Below are 21,954 nucleotides of genomic sequence, written 5' to 3'. Positions count from 1 at the left end.
ACCGGCCCCTTGCTGGGGACACTGGGGGCTGCTGCCCGGGCAGACCCCCGCCCTGCAGTGCTGCAGGGACATCCACGCCTCCCCTGCAAAACCTGCTAAACAAATATTCCACATAAAGACTCATTTGGGAAGAGCACATTGTCAGCACTTTGCCAGTAATAAATAATGACAGTCCAAACACTTTACTAAAAGCAATAAACTCAAGAAGTGTTTCGGAAAATGGTGAAAGTGATTGATTTAAAGGAAATATCTGAACACAACCACATGCATTTCAGGGTGAAAGCACAGATTACAAATCAGCAGTGGCAGAGATCATATTAAATAGCAGACAACACACAAGTTTTAGGAAAAAAAAGCTCAGTTTCCCTGCAGGGCTTATTTAACAACCCAGAGCACAGCTTCTCCAAATGGATACCTCCGGTTTGGACTTAACAGCCCTCTGCTATGCCCCAAAGAAAACATGCCTCCAGAAATACTGCTATAGCAGGAAGAGGACTCTCTATAAAGAAAAATGACTCTAAGATTGAAGCCTCTTCACTCAGAGCACTCCACACATTTTTCAGTGCATTCTCAAAATCGGCCAAATCCATCAGGCTCCTTCTAATTACAGCTCATGGCTTTCCTTCTCAGCTGCTGCAAGGGACTCTTGTGCCTGGAAACCAACCGTGCTGTTTAAACATTTTTTCCTAATCATCATTTTCTACCACTAAAACATACTGGACTGTGACCAATTTTTGCACGTCTTCATCCAGCTGGGCTGGACGCAAGCCACACGGTCAGTGCTGTTTCATAACAAATCCTTTATGGGAACCAGACTCAGGAGAAACATGTGCCAGCCCCCCTCACCCACCCAAACCATCATGTTCAGCTCTGCACAGCCTATACACATCACGGGCATTTCATCCTTACATTTAGCCTGCACCACCCTCACCAGAGAGGATCCAAGGAAACGCTCCCTCCAGGCTCCACCTTTCAGTTTCAGTCTCACGGCGTTTTCAGTCCATCGCTGCTGAGATGTGACCTCAGCCCTTATGACATCCTTGGCTTCTGGTATGTACATAATTGAAAAACTAGCAATATTGTGCTGTGCTTCATGATGCAAGTGATTTGAGCGTTCAAGCCACATAATATTTTCAAAATACAGTAATTAGTAACTACTTTTTTTAGTTGATCTTATAGCAGGTATTTTCCAATGCAAATGATTTTACAATTAGTTGCAAGTCAGAAGGTGGTTTTACTTTTGAGCTCTCCTGATGAAACAGATTAAAAAATGCAACTCCATCAAGAAAGCAACACTTTGCATAAAGGATACCACTGGCAACACTTCTCAGAACAGTTTCCAGTCATGCCAGCAACATCCATCCCTAAGTGCTGCTCATCTGGCAGCATTTGGTTCAGATGAGGGATTTAAGGCAGGCCCCCACTGCCCTGTGGAGGCAGTCTGGCCCTCACTGTGGAGGCAGTGGCTGCCCGTGTGCAGGGGCAGCTTTCTCAGGATTTGGCCTTTCTCTACAACAGAGCAGAACACCACTGAAGCCCTGGAACTTTTTCCCTTACAGATGCTTCATAAAAATCTATTTTAAGTAACTTAAATTATTATAGCTATTTCCAAGTAACAGGGTAGCTACTTAAAAAATAGGAAAGGCAGAAGGCTTCCCTTCCATTAGCACACTGCAGAGTCAGGCTGGTGCACCCCAGCCCCAGCTTGGGTCTCCACACTGGCTGGCTGGTGTTGCTTTATGACCTGCCTCGATTGCACATCATCAGCCTGCAGCAGAAAGCCACAGACTGATCCCTTCCCAAGCTTACACCACCAATTTCAAAACCTGTTAATAAATCAATTTGAAAAAATCAGACTTCTCTGCCTAGCAAAGAAACTCCTACACTCCTCAACATGAAACTCCACTGGGAGCGGAGAACAGGAACAAATTGTTTCCTTTTCCTAAGGAGAGGCCAGCTTAACTAGTGAAAAGGTAACGGGGAGCTCAGAAGGAAAATTCACCCATCTTGCTGTTATTCCAGGTGTTTAGGTAGAGCAATTGCTGTGTGTGTATCAAAGCCAGAGCTGCACTGCCCTGGTGCAGCGCTCTGCCAGAGCAGAGCTCGGAGCCCTGAGCACTTGGTAGCTCACACCGACCTGCTCCAAGCAGGGAGGGAGGCAGGCCACAGCTGCCAGGGCTGAGCTACAGCAAAAACGAGCTGCTTCTCTTGGTTTCCAGCTGCACAGGCCAGGCCAGAGCCCCAGCAGGGCAGGCACAGGACGGATGGAGCAGGGACAGGGGCACACGTGCCAGCCCGGGGCACAGAGGGACCAGCACCTCCCCAGGACCAGCCAGCACGGGGCCCTGTGGCCGTGCAGGAACTGCTGTGGGACCAGCTGGGGTGCAGAGCACCTCCTGCCAGACATCCCGGGAAGGAGCACGCTGGAGGAGCTGTGCCCTTCTGAACCTGCACACCGCCTGCTGCACTAACACATCACAGGAATGCAAGTGCATTGCAGCCACATCTTCCCTCTGCAGGTAAATCATTAACCTTCCAGATGACACCTCACAAACCAACTGACTGAAGGATTCCAGGGTCAGTGTGAATCTACGTTTCCAAAACCTCACATCAACAAGTGAAGGTTGTGACTGAATCCCGGTCTCTCCAAGAGGAAGATTAAATGCCTGTGACACATCATCTGCAATCAGAGTGCTCCTTTCCCCAAAGTATCCGTCACAGATTGATAACATCCACACAAAAAGTTAAGTGCAATTATGTCTGTCACTGTCACACACACTTCAGCAGCACTGACTGACATCTTGCTTGCAGCTGACAAACTCTGAGCGGCTGCTTGAGTGATGGTGGCAGGGGCTCCTGCTGCACCTTGAGGAGGGATGCCACAGCAGCCAGCCAGGCTCATGGAGCACCACGGCAGGGATGGAGCCACCACACAGGCAGCTGCAAGGCAGAATGGCTCTGTGCATACTCACAGCAGTCAGGGACTTGCTACAAAATGCCAGAACCAGATTCCAAGAGAACGTCACCCACAAATCCACCAGAGTCTGAGGTGTGGCAGAGCTGAGCCCTGAGACCCTGCTCAAACAAACTGGCAGTCGTGGATGCACAGGCTGGTGAAGCACGGGTGTGCCAAAGGTGGGTGAGTTACCTGCAACCACCACCTCCTTTGGGGAGGATTACTCCCTGCTCCCCAGAATGATGCTGCCATGCAGCTCAAGCCTCGTGCACAGAGCAGAGACACTGAGGGAAGTCACATCAAGCTTCCCCATGTAACCCAAGCCCACAAAAGCCATCCTTCAGCAGCAGGATGGGAACCTGCAAGAGCATTTCTTCAGACTGCCATTAGTGCCAAGAAGCTGCTCCAAGAGTTGGGGAGAAAAGACAGTAAAGCAGCTTGATGCCCTGCACAATGGCACGGCCATGCTCCACGGCACAGCATGCCACCCTCACCAGGCCGTGCCAGGGCTGCTGCTGGAGGCACTAAGCCAGATGCCTGGAGAAGAAAACACAAAGCAGAAGAAATGGCAGAAAAATACCATATAAGTCCAGAACAACTATCAAACAAAGCCTTCCCTTGTGCAGCCCTGACTGAGCCACAAGCCTGTGACGTGTGGCAGAAGCAGCACTGCTGGTGTGCACCAGCCTGTGGAGGTCACACCTGATGCATGACAACTCTGTGATGGCCACCATCCACCACCACCAGCACCTTACACCAGAGCACAGGGGCTAGTGCAGAAAAAATATATCCCACAGTAAAAAGTCCTTCCATTTTAGGTTTAGTTGTACATAGGTGTTTCGTTTACATCCAGTTAGCAATTGTTCTGAAGGCCCCTCTTGATTCAGAATTATTCTAAATGCAGACACAACTGAAGAGAGCAGCTGAGACACCTGACCAGCCCAACAGCAGACTCTCCACAGGGCTCTGTGCAGCACTGCTCACCAATGCAGCTTCAGAACAACCCACTGCTATTCCTGTCAGGATATATCCACATGGAATAAAACAGCAAACTGGCTGCCAGTGTAATCTCCTCTCTCTATGGTGACATGAAAATAAGAGATCACTTGTGACTACAATCTTTCACAAACACTGTGTTGAGTAACTCACCACACTGCTGACAGTGTTAGAAAAGGCCTTCAAGTTGTCTGTGTTCCCTGTAATAATTAATTATTTGCAGGATGCACCTTTATATACATTTCTATTTCTTAAAAAATATATTGGATAATAAATAACCAAAGTAAAAAAACAGACATGAAAGATGCTTTGAATGATCAGGCTGGTGGTGTAAAAGTTACCTGTAAATCACACACGGGGTGTGAGAGTGGAGCTGGCTACAGACAGGTGGGTTTTACTACAAGGCATTAATGTAACATTCAATTATTCCACTGCATACTGGCTGGTTTAACTCAGCCAAATTAGAATACATTTTATATTGACTATTTTGACATTTGCTTTATTTGGCAAGTAAAACAAAACTGATCCAATTTCCTTGCAGCCATTGTAAACCATAAACTGCACAACAAGAGGTTATAAAATATATAAGCCTTGTAAACACTTCTTTTCAGACTGTCACTGATGCTTTGAGCTTAATTTTGGCCTTGTTCCCAACAGCTCTGACACTGCTCTGCAGCCTTCCCTGGTCAGCTATAAAGTGACCCTTCCACACTCAGTGATGAAGCACTGCCACTGACATTCTCTTGCTATGATAATTTTTTTTTTCTTTATTGTGGAAATCTGCCCAGACAGAACTTCTTGCAGAAAGCAAATGAAGATCTGTGCTCTAAAATCAAGTCATCTTTCTCTCTGATCTCTCATGACCTGGGCTGGCATCTAGCTTATGTCCAGCAGAGCTTCAGAATAACATCTCAGGTCCTAGTGGGACAGGCTGCAATCTCCAGAAAACTGCTGGCTTTTCATCTCTTTTGCCTCCATCTCTGAGAAGCATGACAGCATGTCTGCCTGCAGCACACCTGACAGTACACAACAGCAAGCACTGTGCCAGGGCATGGCAGCCTACCAAGCAAAACTCTCAGTGAAACAAACACCCAACTGCTTTGGAGAGCTCGAAGAGCCACCACAGGACAGTGGATTTCATGTCTGGGTCAGGGGTGAAGGCTCAAATGTACACACCTGCCTTAAGGAGGTACCTGACAGCTTTCTGGGAACATGTTGCAGCAGTTTAAAAGCATAACTCTGAAATGACCTGTAAATCAAGATTCTAAAGGACATAAGCAATTTCCACCCATGTGATATAATGACGTTTGTACACAAACTGCACCTTGGAACTCCTCTCTACTGTCTCCTTTGAAATTCTATCTCTCACTATTTACTGTAATACTGTAAAGGTATCTGCAGTGTAGAAAATGCCTAGTGCAAAAATACATGTACATGTGACAGACAAAAGCACAAAGGGACCCGAGGAGAATGTGCTGTCCCCTGGCAACAGCCTGGCCCAGTCTGTGAGCCTCAGCAGCAGGAGCACAATTCACACTGGGTGCTGTGCTTTCGGAGTGAATGTCAAGAGTGCAAAGTTCTCTGTTTCGTCACTGTCTGGGCTGGTTTGTTGCTTAACAACACCTCTTTGTCCAGAGAAATCCAGCAAGTAAGCTGTCAGTGCAGCACTACTGGTATATGAAAGTCTACACACCAGCACATCTGTTGATACACACAGAGAAATATTGCCTGTAACACAGGGAGAACAGCCTGGACAGACAGCGCTGCTCCCATCAGTCACCACAAGATGAGCAGGCTGCTGTGCACACGCATGTCAGCTGCACAACTGGAGCTCAGCAACTGGGTTCAAGAAAATAAAAAACCAAGAACCAGTACTTCAAATCATGAGCAGACTGATCCTGGAGATGAGCAAAATCCATTTCCCTTCTGAAGTCTGTAGAGACACTTCTCCCTCCCTCTGGTGAAGGAGAACAATAGGCCTGGCTGCAGCTCTGGCTCACCCTTCCAACACGTATGTGTCGGAAGCTACAACATCCTGCATAGTTTAAAGCAAAGGAAAGGTAGTTTGCTGTTCCCCTTCCTCTGCAGGCATTTCCTTTCTTCTGGCTTCTTCATCCATTTTTCTTTACACAGCAACAGGCAAAGGAACTTCCAGCAGGCAAATACTTCAACCAACAGCACATTCCCTTATCAGATTGTGACACAATCGTTCCATGCCAATGCAGCACCCTGCTCTTGGTTTCCCAGGCAAGGTTAGCAACCACAAGACATGCAGCATCAAGCAGAAGGAGCTGGAATGCAGAAAACCTACCTTGGCAGGTTGGGAGCGGGCGTTGGAGCCGGTGCTTGGGCGGGAGGAGCCGCAGGCTGTGCGGAGTCGTGGTTGCGCGGCACTCTGCCCATCCGATACCAGATACCCATGCTGTTCAGCTCCCTGGGAAACCAACACACAGCACCAGGGCTGATGCTGCACACACGCACCAGCACCAGGCCCTGACGTGTTTCACCAACACCTTGGTCAGTGAGAACGAGGGTAATTAAAAAGAAGGAGGGACAGTTAACTCCTACATCTAACTCCGTAACACTTGTTCTTACTTGGACTTTTCTAATGATAAGCTTCACCTCTTACAAGCTACTACTTGGTAATTAGAGGAGCACAGGGCCCTTGCTTGGGTGTAACTGCATTGTTATAACTTTGTTATAACAGCTGCAGAGTGAGGGGTACTTACCCTATGAAGGTGTACTGAGGAGGGGCTTGCTTAGATCTCCCCAGGATTCGGATATCACAGATCGCTGCCTCTGTAGAATCTCGAGGGATGAATTTAATGCACAGCCTCTTCTTTCTGAAAGCTACTTCTTCTGCAAAAACAACCCAGAATACAGGGTGGGTTTTATGCAAGATTAGAGTATAAATGTTATTTATAGTCTCTCCAGGTACTAGGCAGGTAATTGTGGCAGAACTGGTGCCAAAGAACAGACATACGTCAACAAACCAGTCAGTGCAGTGCCATTCAGAGGGGAATGTTCTATCAGATGTGCTACTGGCACTGCAATAACCAGTTCTCCTCCTGCCTGCTGCAGAGATCAGCTCCCACGTGTGCCTGGTGCTGCCCCAGAACAGCAGCTGACTCTGCCAGTTCCACATGTTTCTCGCACTCCCTTGCTCTTTCCCAGATAATGTTTGCCTCGCTGGCCTGGACAGCCATATCTAAACATTCCTCCCACAAGCACTGCCTCTAGGAATGTACCTGGAAGCTTCTGATACAACCAGTCAGTTCATTCTGCTCCGTGCTTCCAACCAGCCCCTTCCAACCCTCTGTGAGGAGGAGCAGGCAGAGCCTGCCATGCAGAGTGTAAGAGCTGTCTGTCCAAATCTCACACATCCCAAGTGTTAGTGCCATCTCCTGATAAGTCAGCAGGCACAGAAATGATACTCCCACCACGTTTGCCCTGGTTCTTTGCAAGGACAAACCAGATTCACAAAGCACTAAGTGCCAGAACCTCCCAGGAGGCAGCAGCGCTGCTCTGACCTGTGCTCTGAGGGTGGATGAATGCACTGCACAGCCCTTTCTGCTGTGTGTCACAGAGCAATTGCTTCCATGTTATCCATCACGAAAAACTCAGGCCACCAGAGTTAAGGCTTATCTGTATAATGAATTCACAGCTCTTCAGGCTGATTACCAGCACAAAGACACAATCCACAGCCTGTGCTGGTGCTGTCTGTGACCAGGCTGGCACTGGCACGCAGACAGAGATTTGCAGTGCTTGGAAAACAATGCTCCATCTCACCCTAAGGAGTCTCAGGGTGAGCAAGGTGAGACTCCTGCTTGGAAAGCAGGACAGAAGTCTACTGATATACTGAAAATCTAAAGAGCAGACGCTGAATGAAAATCTGGAAACAACCAGCAACTACAAACAAGTGCCTGCAAAATAAAAACCCTTCATCTTAATGTGAACAAATATCTCCCAACTTAAAATATGCTGTCACTTCAACAGATGGCAAGCAGCCCTGTCCCCATAGGCTCCTCCTGTTTCGTAATCCACACCTTGGGAAACAGCAATCCATTCCAGCCTCTGAAATGTGCTGCTGCACTAGCACAAATAACCATACAGACAGTGTGAGGTGTGCCAACAGAGCATCTGTGCGTGCAGCTTGCAGTTACAGAGGTGTTTTTAGAGATGGTAAATACCTGCATCCCTGAAGTTCAGTCTTCCCCTGCTTTGAAAAAGTAGGGCTTCTGTTTGAAGCGCCTAAAACTCATTTTAGGAGTCTGGGATTTAAGGCTTCCTGAAAATCTTCTCAAGACCTACCAAGGAGTACTGTATTAAATGTATTAACTGTGAGTCAGCTGCCATTTTGAGAGGAGCACAGACACCTGTAACCATAAATCTAACTCTGAACAAAATCAGTGCCTCTCATTTGACTTTCTATGCAAGTACAAAGCCGACTACCTGCTTTTGTCTGTGTTCTTTCACACCACTTCCTTAGTGCAGGCAGTGCCTCTGCTTTAGACTGTCACAGTCACAAGCCAATGCATTTCAAATTCATGGCAAAGCCCCCTTCCACCTTCCCAGCAGGACTTGCACAGAAGTTGAAGCAGCACACCGTAAGGTCCAGCACTCCCAGGAGTCAGCAGGATAAGCCAACAATTCCACCTCATACCACACGTGCCCCAGAATTTTCCAGAAGCAGAGGGTGATCTGGGAGAATAGTCTTCAGAGTCTTTCACTTCCAGGCCACAGGTTCCAATCAGAACCAGATCACAGTGACTGAAAAACCATCCCCATGTGCTGCAGCCCCAGAGGAATGATTCCCTGCCAAGCAGGTTCATGTAACCCCTTTGTGCTCATTCCTAGGCTGCATTTCATCCCTGACATGCACTGGAACAGCCCTTCTGTGAGGAGCAGCTGCACGCCGGGCACCAGCACCAGTCCTGCCATTCTCACACTCCACTCCCATGGGGATTGTCCCCTGCCAGCCCAGTGCCCTCGGTGCCTGCTGCACAGCACAGGCCTGCCACCAGACGTGGCTCCAGCTGCTGCTGGCACAAGTCCCAGGGGAGCTGAACACACTGTTTGGGAACTGCTCACTCATATACTGCAGTGAAGCAATTCTACCTTGCAGACATGAGCATGATATTCCCCCTGGGCACTGCACTTGTGCCTCGTGTCAATAAGCACAAAGATACCTGACACCCCTCAGCACTTGCTGGCAGGACTTGTTCTCCCACAGCAGGAGATGTACAGGGGGAGGGCACAAACACACACCTCCTTCCTTTCAGTGCATTTCTGAACACCCCTTGGCACAGCAGCTCTGCTCCTGCTAGGCCCACGCCACTCTTCAAACTGACAAAAGAAACTCTCCCTTCCTGCCCCAGAGACATGGGACTCTAGCAGGTGAGTGAAGACAGACAGGCACCCCATTAAACAGCCTGAGGAGGACAAGAAAACCCAAGGCTGTTTTATTGCAGCCCAGAGCTGCCCCTAAATGTGCACATGCCACCCCAGAGAGCAGAAGTGCCAGGAGCGACCCTCTGCCAGGGACACGGCCCTCCATGGCCAGGGACACGGCCTTCTGTGAGCTGGGACGTTGCTCTTTGTCACCTGGGACATGGCCCTCCATGGCCTGACCACACAAGCACTGCCAGACTGGGACTGGGGACCAGATGTCAACTTACGTGTATCAATGGTCTCCTGGATGGGCATGAAGCCTACAGGCAAAGTGTCCTTGATATCAATGAGCTTCATGTCGACCAAGACGTTGCCTAAATGACTCTTTGGAGAGAGAAAAGAAACAGTTGATTATGACAATGCCACCAAATTAAACCCCAGATCTTCCCACCTGCTGAAGCCTGAGGTGCCTGGTCACTGTATCTGACCACAGCTTTAGAAATGGTAAGAAGGTACCAAGGCAACCCTTGCACGTGTCCTCTCGGCAGGAACCAAACAATGACTGGCTAGGAGACACCAGACAACTTCCAGCATTTAGAATTCTAACACCTCATCCACTGCCATATTTCCAGATCTTTGGAAGCACAGCCAAATTCTTTCTTTTGTAGGCACAGCAGCTTGAAGTACTAATTTCACCAACCCATCCACTGAGCAGGTCGCCTCAGTTCTTACACACTCTACATTTACAAGAGCAACATGACATTTCCATCACAGCAACAGCAAAAAGCATTACAGGATGATGGCTTATGCACACAGAGCCAAAGTTATTACATGCATTAGCTAATTAGTGCTGAATAGACAGGGTTCTAGCTCCAAATGCAGCGCACTCCAGAAGCACAGGCCATTTGGAACAACAAACTTCATTTCGAGTCCATATGAATTCTGAGCTCATGCCTTGTCCTATTAATCAAGGCTTGAAGAGCTCAGAGCCCAATTCAGAGTGACAGCCTCCACAATGGTTTAGAGACCAGATTTTCTTTGCAGTTTTTGATAAAACCAGCACTGCTGCCAGTAATCTGGGGTCACATATGAAAGAACATATTTTAGGTACTGCACAGCCTTTATAAACAGAAACACAACACAGAACAATTAAAATTTAATCCCAAGCTATCAAACTCTGTCATTGAGTTTTACTGTTACTGCTTGCAAAGTACGTCCTTTAGTTTTTATCTGGCAAGGGTTTCTCAGACAAACCTGCACTCTCTGATTGTTTCACTGAACTTCTTACAAAATATTTAAATTTGCAGGCTGAAATAAGGGGAGGCCAGGTGTGAGTTTATTTTTGGGAGGTCCTGCATTTTACGGTCAGCTCCCCACCAAAGGGCCAGCAGCCCTGCAGCCCTGTCCCACCAGACACAAGTGAGGCACACATCCTCTGCTCTGTGAAGAGGCCAAAGCCAGGCAGCCCCACATGCCTCTGACTGTCCGTGTCCAGGGCATCTTGGAGCAAGCAATGCTGGATGCTGCCAAGCCTGAATGTGTCACTTAACATGCTCCTGGCACAGCAAACAGCAGACAAAGTAGTTGCTGCTGATTCATCTTTCATGTTTTATTTATTTAAGCTGTCTGTGTGTTACATCAGTGGCAACTTTCTGATGAGCCACCAACCACTCCTCAATCAGCAGCAGACAGGCAGGAGAGGTGTCTCCAATGAGCTGGTTAGCTGCTGGAACCCTGCGAGTCAGCTCTGCCACGTGCACAGCAGAACAGGGGACAAAGCCCCCCAGCTATGGCCCCACCATCCAGGGCCTCCCCACTCTCAGATACAGCAATGTCAGATGCTGTAAACTGCTGAGAAGGATGATTCTGCTGAACAGGCTCTGCAGACTGGCTCTGCTCTAACCCAGATACCTGAAGTGCATTAACTCTACTGACTATAACACTGTTCTTCAGGAGAAAAGAGTTCCCAGCATTTTCATAAACACAAAAGGAAACCCCGAATGGCAAAACTTCCAACCCAAAGAGCAGCAACACATCAGTGTCCAGGGGAGAGAGAGGAGCCTCTCACCTCCCTTCCTCCCAGCTGAGGGAACTGAGGCCCCGTAGCCCCCTGATGCCCCCGACAGGGAAGCACATCATACATCCCATGTGGCCAAGAGGACTGAGGGAAGGGGAAACTTTTGCTTTAATTTATGTCTCATCAATATGAAGAAGGTACTTCCAAATCATGGTGACCCCAGGGCTCCTGCCAAAAGTCCAACAGGCACCTCCTGAGGGTGTTTACACCATCTCTGCAGCCAGCAGCTGCTCCTGTCCTGTAATTATTTCTGACAACTTTACACCAGATAAATCTAATACTCAAAATCAGCACAAACCTATTTAATAGCCTTCCTGCCTATTCCAGAGCTGCTATTCCTGCAACTGCACATACTTCAGGATGAAAAGCACAATTATTGTCCATCCACCCCAGGAAGTGGTATTTCCCATAGCTCTGGAGCTTTGCTTTAATCTAGATGCAGGCAGGGAAGCAGATGGAATAAAGGTCAAATGCTGGGAACTGGAAACCCCCAGCTCTACTGCCAGGACCCGTGGGCAGCCCCTGAAGCTGCCATCACCTTTCAGCTGCTGTCACAGTGACAGCACAAGTACAAAATGGTACTTCCAGACCCTGCCAGCTGAGTGGCCGAGAATATCCAAAGCATGACCAAAAGCAGGATTACCCACTAGATGGAGTGCATTCATTGCAGAAGTCAACAGTTCCTCCAGAAAAAGAAAGTTTTCACAGTAGCCTCAACCAAAATCACAGCAGAATGCAGGAAGCTCTTGCTGCACACATCTCCTCTCCTCCACAGAACGTGTGGGCAGACAACTGCTGCTAATCACGAAGTAACTCATACTTAATAGTCAGACCAAATTACAAGAATGTGGTAGCATATGCACAACGTGGGCACATTTTCAAGAATCAGCACCAAAACCAACAAAGCAAGCAAGCTAATCCTGCAACAAAATATCTGTGATGCCCCTGGATTCAGAAACCAACATTTCCTTCACCACCACTACCTACATTGTTTCTTGAGGAATTTGGGTTAGACATCAGGACCATGAGTGTGCAGCACCCTGCAGCAGGTAATGAGGGTGAGAGGCTGCTAAAATGCAAACATTCCCTTTTGTGCTTCTTTTATTGCAGAAGATTTTGTCAGCAATTTCTTTCCATGAGAAACACACACAAAATGCAAATATTCTGCCACTGCACTTTGCCTCCTTACTCACCCGAACTCAGTGAAACGCCTGCTTGAATTATAATTGGCTCCATAAAATGAATCATCGTATGGGTAAGCACATACCAGGCACAGATGCAAATCATGCAGACACTCAACAAATGGACTTACATTTTCTTTCGAAAATGATCTGGTGAAGCACAGGTACCGTGTGACCTTGGATTTAAACAAGCCATCTTTCCACAGGTCAGCATCCAAGCCATCTGCTGTTTGTGCAACCTGCAAAGAAGAGAGAGAGGAAGAGAGGAGACATGTGAGCCAAGATAAAGTTAATGCATGTGCAGTACTTCTTCCTCAGACCTCTCCCAATTAACAGCAGCCCAAACTTTCACAGCATCTCATTAGTTTCTTCACAAGGTGCAGTGGAAAGAACTTTCAAGAGAAGGTATAAAAAGAAGTTCTAAAAATGCTGTCTCTCAGGAGACCCTTGATTAAAGATGCTCTGACAAAAGCTACTCTAATGAGGAAAGTGCAACTTCAGTTACAGTCTCCAAACAATAGTTTGGAGAAGTCAGCACATTGAGGCATTCATTACCACCCTACACACAAGGGCACACCGGGCGTGCTGTGAGGGTCCCTGGAGACAGAGCACAGAAACTGACCCATCTCAGGACTATCTTCATGGAAAGCCATCAAGGAATTCTGGCTCCCAGGTCAAAAAGCTGCTTTCAAGCAGGTTGGGGAATCCCTGTCACTGGTGGATTTTAGCAGCAGTGCTGCATGTGAGGACACACCCCACAAATGTCCCTCTCCAATGCAACACCACATCCAGCCAAACTGATAGCACACGATGGTGCTGGGTGAGGAAACAGACCCTGGACACTGCACAGGAGAGACAGCATGATGTGCAGGAGAAAATCTCACTTCCAGCTGATTCCAGGAGTGGGCAGGAGGCAGCACCATGCACTGGGGAAGGGCTCTACTCTCAGCAGCTGAGCACTCACCACACACAGAGCAAGCTGCTAAGAGCCCTGGCCCCAAAATGTTTGTTGTCAAGTAAGAGAGGAGGCAAGAGGCAAACACAAGGAGAAAGGACAGAAGAAACAAGATTACCCCACCAGACTAACACCCAACTGGCGTCTCCAACAGGAGACTCCAGCATGGTCTGAAGCTCCATAGAAGCTGAACTTCTGCCTAATGCCTCTCTCATGGGGCAAACTGCTCCAGGCAGCTCTTGTAATCACACCGAGCAAGCCCAGAGCAGCCTGGTAACAAAGAGCTGGCACTTGTCACCTTTGCACCCATGTTAGCTGAGCAGAGACTGCACTGGGCACAGGAAGCAAGAGCTGTGTGCTGACAAGGCCTCCAATCACCCCGAGTGCAGCAGATAGACAAGACACAGTCTGATCAGAGCAGCCAAGTGCACTGACTGCTCCCTGAATTTTGGCAACTGCTGCTCAGAAGCTCCAGCTCAGGTCAAGCCATTGTACAGCACACACAGCTTTTGTGTTCAGGCTCTGCAAAGAAACAAGCCTGATTTTTAAACAGCCACATTTTAGAATAGGATTTCAGCAAAATTTTTTGCTTCTTTGAATTCTCTGAATTCAAATCTTTCCTGAGCTGTTAGTTTAGGAATACGTAAAATCTACATGCATCTTCCTCTGTGACGGGTAAGTCAGTGCTGGTGCAAAGATATCCAGGAAACAGTCTGTTTGGGAAAACTGCTGGCATATAGGGATGGTCAGCTTGAACTCCAAGCCAGGAGAATGTAAGCATGAATGAACTTGTCAGAAAACTCACGGGAAAGAAAACAGAGCCGTACAAACAGGAAACTTCTTGCATCACCTGCTGGGCTCCTGCAAGCAAGGAGAAGCCCCAGCAAATCTCAAAGCAGAGCTGTGCCTGATCAGCATGCTCCCAGGACAGGAGCCAAGTGGGAAAGGCCACAGCAGACCTGGCCAGCAGGACAGGCACTCCAGAGCCCCAGCTTGCCCGGCCTTTCCTTGGCTGAGAGGCAAGGAACGTGCGAGACAGAGGATCTGGCACCTGGCACCGAGCACACGGGCACATGGGCACCAGGAATGGTGCTTCTCCTCCTGAGGCTGGGGGAGACGCTCCTCGCTGTGTGCTACAAACAATGAACTGACAGAGCGACCCCCCAGCACACACAGGGTGATCTACCTGCTGCACAGCAGCCACAATGGGGTTACTGCACAGCACTCAGGCCTTTGGGAAGCAGGTCCTTTAATCCCCCTGCCCCACAGGGTGATCTGCCCCTCTGGCAAAGTCAGGGCTGCTCCTGCTGGGTCTGCAGCTTGCTCAGGCACTGCCCCAGAGCAAACCCCACCACGGAGCTGGTGCTCAGCCTGCAGCAAAGAACACAGCTGCACAGGAAGCACACCTCCCTCCTGTCCCAGGCTCCTGCCTCCCACCTCTCCTCCCCACCCAGACACTCAGTCTTGCCAGTTTGGTTGGATTTTCAGGAATCTAAGTTCAGACAATGTATATTTTGGCAAAATCAAGTCTTTGGTGCTTTAGCTGTGAAAAGGCCTGTCTCATCAGTGTGGCACCTGGCATGGCCCCTTGTCAGCAGGTGCTGCACAGGGGACAGCACACCAAGGGTGGCTGGCAGCACCAGGCACACTGCTGAGGTGGAAAGCTGACGTGGCAGCCGTGCTGGGGAAGGACAGCAGACAGCAGGCACTGCCCCACGCCCGCTCCAAGGGCAGACAGTGCTCCTTGTGAGCAGACAGGGAGGCAGCAGAGCCAGAGCAAAGGCAGCTCCTCGCTGAGCCCTGAGGAGACAGCGACCCACATCCACCAGCATTACACCACCACCATAATTGGATTACGCCACAGGAAGACTCTTTTATCTTGTTTAGTTTAAACTGCGCTAGCGCTGCAGCTCCCCATTAAGCCACAGGCAGGCTATCTGGGGTGAGTGTGCTCTCTGCCCAGCCACTTAGGCAAAATGCAATTCTGTTATCAGAAGTCTCACACTGTCCCGTGCTTCTTTATCAGGGCAAGCAGCTAATTACACAGCCTGGCTCACACAGGTAATGAGCACTCGGCAAAACACAGTAAATGTAAAAACCTCCCAGGTCTTTAAGGAGCCTTTTCACAATGCCCCCCTTGTGTCCTTACTTCAGCCTGATCCATTTTGCTTCTCCACAGAGAACAAGGTATGAAATCATCCAGAGCTGAAGAGGCGTGAGCAAAGCCTCAAGTCAGCTGGCTTCCACTCCTACCACACAAGCTGTGTGGCTCTGGAAACTCAAGGTGTGACGTAGCACAGTTGGAACAGATGAACTACAGACCAAATCTTTCTCTATAGATCTCTGCAAGGTCAGTATTTTATATTTCACAGTTTGGGACACTGATCTATGAGTAGGAACATCCTGCAGTTGGTTACACAGCAACTAATCCAAGGAACAAGCAGCTGTTGAACAGCGACCTCCCTTTATCTGTTCACACATTCATCTATGCTGTATCCTGCTGCCTTTTCCTGCTGCCAGTCTCCTGCCAAATCTTAGTTCAGAGGTTTGCATTCTGCCTGTCAAAATCATCCTTGCAATTTCAGCTGGATGCAAAATTCTTTTGATTCCCTTTCTGGAGCTTCTCATCATCACTGTGCAGTGCTGATAATGTGGGATTAAACAGCTGATGTGGGATCCATTCATTTAGAGATATAATTTGTACAATACTTAGAACTCCTTCAGGATGAATGTTACTAGGATTATTAAATTTGCTTGCCACAGTGGCCAGCTGTTTCAGTAAACCCCTCCTCCAGGAAATGAAGCTCCTGTGCAGTGGCAAAGATGAAATGGCACATTTGCACCCACAACCCTCTGCTGAAGGAAAGCACTAAGAGCTGTGGGCTGAAAGGTGGGCAGCTGACTACCAAATGATTCCTGACAGCACAGTTCAAAGGCACGTTCCCTGGAAGAGAGGCTGCTCCCAACACAGTAAAGCCTCATGAGTGCAGAAGCAAAGCATCAACTGCAGCAGCTCAGACAGCTCTACTTACAACATCATATCCCGTGGGCGCTCGGCTGCGGGACGCCAGCACACCGACGCCGGTGATGGGATCCATGGGCAGCTCGGGCAGCGCCTCCGTGAGGTCTCGCACCTCAGGCATTGTGGACTGATCCTGCAAGAAAGCAGCAGAATTAAAGGGCTGCTGGGCACCACACCCCAGCAGAAGCCAGAGAACCAAGAGCACACATGCATGCCACAGTGCCTGTGCTGACACACCACAGACGGCCAAGGTAAACACAGGATTAGGCCAGACACACCTTCTGCACTTTCATTTGCTTTTGATAAGAGGGTATACTTGTGCAATGCCAAATAGGTTTGAAATTTGGGCTGGCAGCCTCTGAGACTCATTTTGTTGCTTCCATGGGCTGGTCTCCATCTAGCAATGACAGGAAAACCAAAGCTCAATCCCTTCTCTTCCAAAAAGAGAACAAATTTCACCCCAAGTCAGGCTGGTTGAAGCAGCTCTGTCATTTTAAACAGCAAGAAATCTGCTCCTAGTGGCTTTAGGGGGAGGTTCCCCACCCACTGTGGGTGTTAAGACATGCTGGGGGTTGCCCCATGAGTCCTCAGTCCCATCACACCCCTGTCAGCCAGACTGATTTCAAGGAGCAGCACAGATGTCTCTGGCGCTGGAACCGCACTGGCTGCAGGGAGCCTCAACACCAGGGAACACAGAGGAAGCACAGGGTGGGCTGGCACAAAGCAGAGAGGCCTTGAGGAGGCCCGAGCATCTTCCAGAAGAGACACATCACCGAGAACGTCAAGGGAGGGAGATATGCAGAAAGGACAGAAGCAGGTAAGACCAACTACTTTCCAAGGGATGCTGCTGCAGGAAGCAGGAGGAGAGGACAAGAAAGGGGCTGAAACAACCGAGGTGAAGGATGGGGAAAGGTGCCACTGCCTCAGCGTGTGGTCTCCTGCAGAGGCAGCCAGCTAAAGCAAGTCTTCTCTGGCTTTCAGGCAGGAGTGCCCCAGGAAATCGCCCCCCACGCACCCCAAGACAAAGGGCAGTGCTTTGTGTAAACAAGCATCACTGCTGCACAGGCAGACAAGCCGTGAACCAGAGCTGCCTAATTCAATTCCCTCCTCAGAGCAATCAAACCCCAGCATTTCTAGGCATTTACTGGTTACTTACTGCTTCTAGAAAAGGCAGAGGTGAGTACTGGTGCCAGTGGAATTGGGTTTACACTTCACAATGCCCAGTCTGAACAAACATCGTGCTGCAGACAATAAAAAAGAGCAAGTCTGGGCCCTAAGTAAACAATAATAATGTCACATGAACAGCCAGACTACTTGAGGAGTCCAAAACAGGTGCTAGTGACCAGTAGTGGTGCAAACACTGTTGCTGATGAACCAAACAGGAGAGAGCTCTGCTTTAGCACCAGTGTGCTGGACACGCATCCAGCACACAGAGCAAAGCAAACCTGCTTCACTCCCAAAGCTGCTCAAACCTTCGAGCATGATGGCAAGTGCAGCCTGAGCCCCAGGGGCTGCCCCTGCTCTCCCAGCAGGCTCCGTGCTCAGGGTGGGCGAGGAGCACAGGACCTTGCAGCAGGAATGCTGGAGGCACTGGCACAGCTATGACAGACCCTGTGCCAATGCTTGTGCCACCCCACAGCTCATCCAGAGGGCTCGCAAATAACGCAGAACCTCAAACATACAGCATGGAAGAAACATAACGTGAATTTAACAAAGAGCTTACAATCTGTTCTTCATGAACGTTTTCTGAAACTTCTTCAAGTCACTCAATAGTGTGGTGAGTTCTTACTACACATTGGGAGGAGCTGGGAGGTAATGAATGCTGACGTAAGCTTCTCTTAGGCCGTTCTGAACTGAAATCCAGGTAAGTGATGATATTCCCCAGCGTGTTAAGAACACCACCCGGCAGGCTCCCACCCAGCTGCAGCGGCACTGCAGGGAAGCAGATCTGCTCACACGGTGCCTCCCTCCACCAAACGCGGCCTGATGAAGCGGCTGCTGCTGAGCACTGCCCAGGCCCCGTCCCTCCACGCTGGGGCCTGCTGCAGGGAGGCCCAGCTGCCCCAGCAGGAACCTGAGCAGCTGCCAGCTCAGCCTGGGCAAGGCTGAGGACGAGGGGGTCCCCGGCACGAGCACAGGAGGGGTGGGCGCTCCAACCCGCAGTGTGGTGCCTCCCCCTCCTGCTGGCACCCTGTCCTCAGCCAAGGAAGAAGGGCACCTTTGTGGGAGCCATGTGCAGCCCTGCTCGCAGGGCAGGGGGAGGGGACACGGCATCAATCCTCACTTTGTGCCGGCGCACACAAAGCCCCTCTATGGCGCGGGGCTGTCCGTCTGGCCGCGGTGGATGCACGGGGTAACGCGGCGCAGCGCGGGCGTCGGGCCCCGAGCAGACCTGCTGCAGCCAGGGCACCCACTGCCCCTGCCCAGCGAGCCAGCACCCTCCTCTGCCCCGTGCCTGCAGCCCACAGGCACGGCAGGCACAGCTCCTGCCCGGCAAGCAACCTGCTGTGGCCACTGCAGCACGGCCAGGCCACACCAGGCAGACACCCTGCCTGAGGATGCACTGAGGATGCATCTGCAACAGATATGGGGCAGCAGAAGTCAGCTGCACACTGGGATAAATGTTTTTGTGAACTCTGCACAGGTCAGAGGGGAGTCTCTGGCTGGGCAATCACGCAGATGATTAGTTACACTGCACTTCTCCGAAAGAGCATCAACAAAGTTTGGATTCTCTTCTATTGCGCCTTTTAACTTAAAAATGAAAAAATAAACAGTCAAAGAAGAGATTAAATTAAGGACAGGATTCTATAAATGCCTCTATTAGGCAGCTTGTTATTTTAATTCTCTTTAGCAATGTGAGTTTGACCCGCATGCCCACCTACCATCACAGTGGCCCAGCACTCAGCCCAGGGTATGGCCCTCAGCATCCTGCAGCAGGCTGCCTGTGCCCTCCCACTCACTGCAGGGCTATTCCGGGAACAGGCCAAAACAATGAGAAGAACATTTTTCCCTTTAGCTGGGAGCATGCTCCCTGGAGGCTGTTCTCAGCTGTGGGGCCGCATCCAGCCCCCAGCACACCCCAGCAGCCAAAGGAAGCCGGATGTGAGCTCTGGGGCAGGAAGAAGCTCCAGAACACTGTGGGGCTGCCCAGACAAAGCCAGTGGGGAAAGAATGTGTCTCTAACGAGAAAGCCCCTGTGCATCCTGGCAGCACCAGCCCCAAGCAGCACGCAGCAGAGCAGGGTGGGATGGCTGCAGGACAAGACGGACAGGATGCACTCTTGGACAAGCAGCCACCATGCTGCTGGCTCTACCCCAAATGCTTCCCAGCCCTCGAACCAGACTGCCTCAAGGCAGGAGGCATGGTGTCCCCGGGATCTCGATGCCCAGCTGTAGCACAGGCCTTCTGGGACTCCACTGGTTTCTGGCACAGCCTCCTTCCCACAACCCATGCCCACAGTCACACACACCTCCCTGTCTGCCAGCACTGCCAAGTTGGTCTGTTTATAGCCTTTTTGCTTGTTCTCTCCATTTCCTTGTTAGCTCATCCGCCTTTATTAGTTTATCCTAGGCATACTTTTCTGCTGGCTCCGCTGAGGTGACTGACCACACACATGGCTGGGCTCTGGCTGGGACACATATACAGCAGAAGAACCCACTTTCAGAAATGAATGCATTATTGTGAGTTTCTACACCATTTTCTGCTCTCAGTGTTCCTTTTCACCAAGTTCAGCAAGTTCAAGAGCTGGTGGGTACATGACCAGATCAGGCCTTTCAATGTGTTTGCTACAGAACCATCATGCTGCCAGCAAAGCAGGTCAAGCTCTGAAGTTAAATAGCCAGGGACGTAGACGGAGAATAGTGTTATTGTTTCTTCCTCCCACTACAAGCCCTGCACTTTGATACTGCCTTGCTCTTCCCACAGGCAGAAAAGTATGAGCTAAGGAAAATATGGAAAAAAACCCCAACTACCTCACTGCATCCCTGCAGTCTGTGGGAAATGGTGCCACAAACCAAGCAGACACGCGGCTCGAAGCCTGTCCTCCCTCCCTGCAGGAAGGCACTGCTGGCACAGCGCTCCGCAGCCACGCTGCCGCAGCTCTCCCCACGCCAGACACGGCCCCGGCCAGCCTGCTATTTCTGCTCATGGAACATCATCGTCTCCATCAGAAAAACAGGAACCCGCAGCGGCAGTCAGCATCGCGGCCTTGGAAGCCGCCATCACAAACAGGAAGGATTGCAGTTTCACGTTTCACCACCATCGAAGGCATGCCTGGAATCACCCGGGCATACAGGCTCCCTTGGGAGACAGCTGCCCTGCACCAGCTGCAAAATCTACTTTGTGACTGAATGGGATGGAAACAGGAACTTGTGAGCAAAATCGAGACCCTGTATTGCTTCACAGCACTTCTAACTATGGACACACATTTCTGAAGTGTCCTGCTTCGAACCAGAACAGGTTCCCACACACGCATGACCTTGCACAGGGCAGCAAAACTGAAATGACATTCAGTTCAGTTGGCAGAGGTATGAAGAGGTCCCTGGGGCTACCAGCACCCTTAAGCCTGGGACTCGCTTTGTCAGAGATGCACAAGAGTGGTACCAGAGTGAGATGTTGTCTGTTTTATCTCATACCTCCAGAAGTCAAGTCATGCCTTCGTCTAGAAGGGAAGGCCATCTCAGCTAAAAATTATAGGGATGATGCTGCCAACCTGCTGCACAACACACAGACTCCCTTAAAGAATAGATGAGCACATTCTCACTCAGTTAAAATAAAATACAAAATGGAGAACGCCAAGCTTTAGCCCGAGCAGCTACACACCTGCTGATACCCGGCCTGTCTGGTTTCAGTGTTACTGAGACCAAGCTGAGAATGACCCAGCTCTGGAAACCTGCGGACAACACTGAAGATTGGTGGACCTTTGAAAACTGCTCCAGAAACCTCAGAGAAAGCGTGTAAGCCTCCGTCATGCAAGGCACGAGTACTTAAAACACAGGCAACTCTGTGTCGCCGCTCCAGCCAGGCTGTAAGAAGCCAGCCAGTGCCACACCTCCAGCCATGCACTGAGCACAGGTAAGAATCGGGCAGGTAGGCCCATGCTACAAACAGAAGAAAAGACCACATGAAACAGAGGAGAATTTTGTTATTTCCTCTACCCGTCATCAAGAAGAATTTACAGTAAATGCCGGAGCAGTTCAAGGTCACCGGGGCTGTACCCAAGGCTGGTACCCGAGGCCGCTCCTGCAGCCTCCCCAGCCTCGGAGGAGCCGCCGGGTCTCAGGGAGGCCAGCGGGGCGCTCCAGCCCCGGCCCAGGCGCGAGGTCGCCGCGACGGCCGGCCCGACAGCCCCCGGCAGGCCCCGCCGGGGCTCAGCCC

General features: G+C 50.1%; 1 protein-coding gene across 7 annotated transcripts in view; it reads right to left on the bottom strand.

The window, feature by feature from the left end:
* Positions 1 to 21,948, bottom strand: part of MVB12B (multivesicular body subunit 12B) — a 56,699-nt gene extending 34,751 nt beyond the window's left edge. For 6 of the 7 annotated variants that reach the window (XM_041483857.1, XM_041483860.1, XM_041483854.1 and 3 more), the window contains exons 1-7: positions 17,735 to 21,948; positions 16,857 to 16,975; positions 16,589 to 16,711; positions 12,733 to 12,840; positions 9,631 to 9,727; positions 6,682 to 6,811; positions 6,264 to 6,386 (exon numbers count right to left, since the gene is read on the bottom strand). In XM_041483857.1, the coding sequence (XP_041339791.1) occupies positions 6,264 to 6,386; positions 6,682 to 6,811; positions 9,631 to 9,727; positions 12,733 to 12,840; positions 16,589 to 16,711; positions 16,857 to 16,871 (596 nt within the window). In that variant the 5' untranslated portion in view covers positions 16,872 to 16,975; positions 17,735 to 21,948. The remainder of the gene's footprint in view (positions 1 to 6,263; positions 6,387 to 6,681; positions 6,812 to 9,630; positions 9,728 to 12,732; positions 12,841 to 16,588; positions 16,712 to 16,856; positions 16,976 to 17,734) is intronic. The other variant, XM_041483853.1, reaches the window with a different exon arrangement.
* Positions 21,949 to 21,954: the final 6 nt, after the last annotated feature.

This window comes from Pyrgilauda ruficollis, unplaced genomic scaffold (genome assembly GCF_017590135.1).
Source record: "Pyrgilauda ruficollis isolate IOZ18807 unplaced genomic scaffold, ASM1759013v1 scaffold62, whole genome shotgun sequence".
NCBI classification, from domain to species: Eukaryota; Metazoa; Chordata; class Aves; order Passeriformes; family Passeridae; genus Pyrgilauda; species Pyrgilauda ruficollis.
The sequence above is the reverse complement of the archived record's forward strand: the minus strand, read 5'-3'. Positions and strand labels throughout refer to the sequence as shown.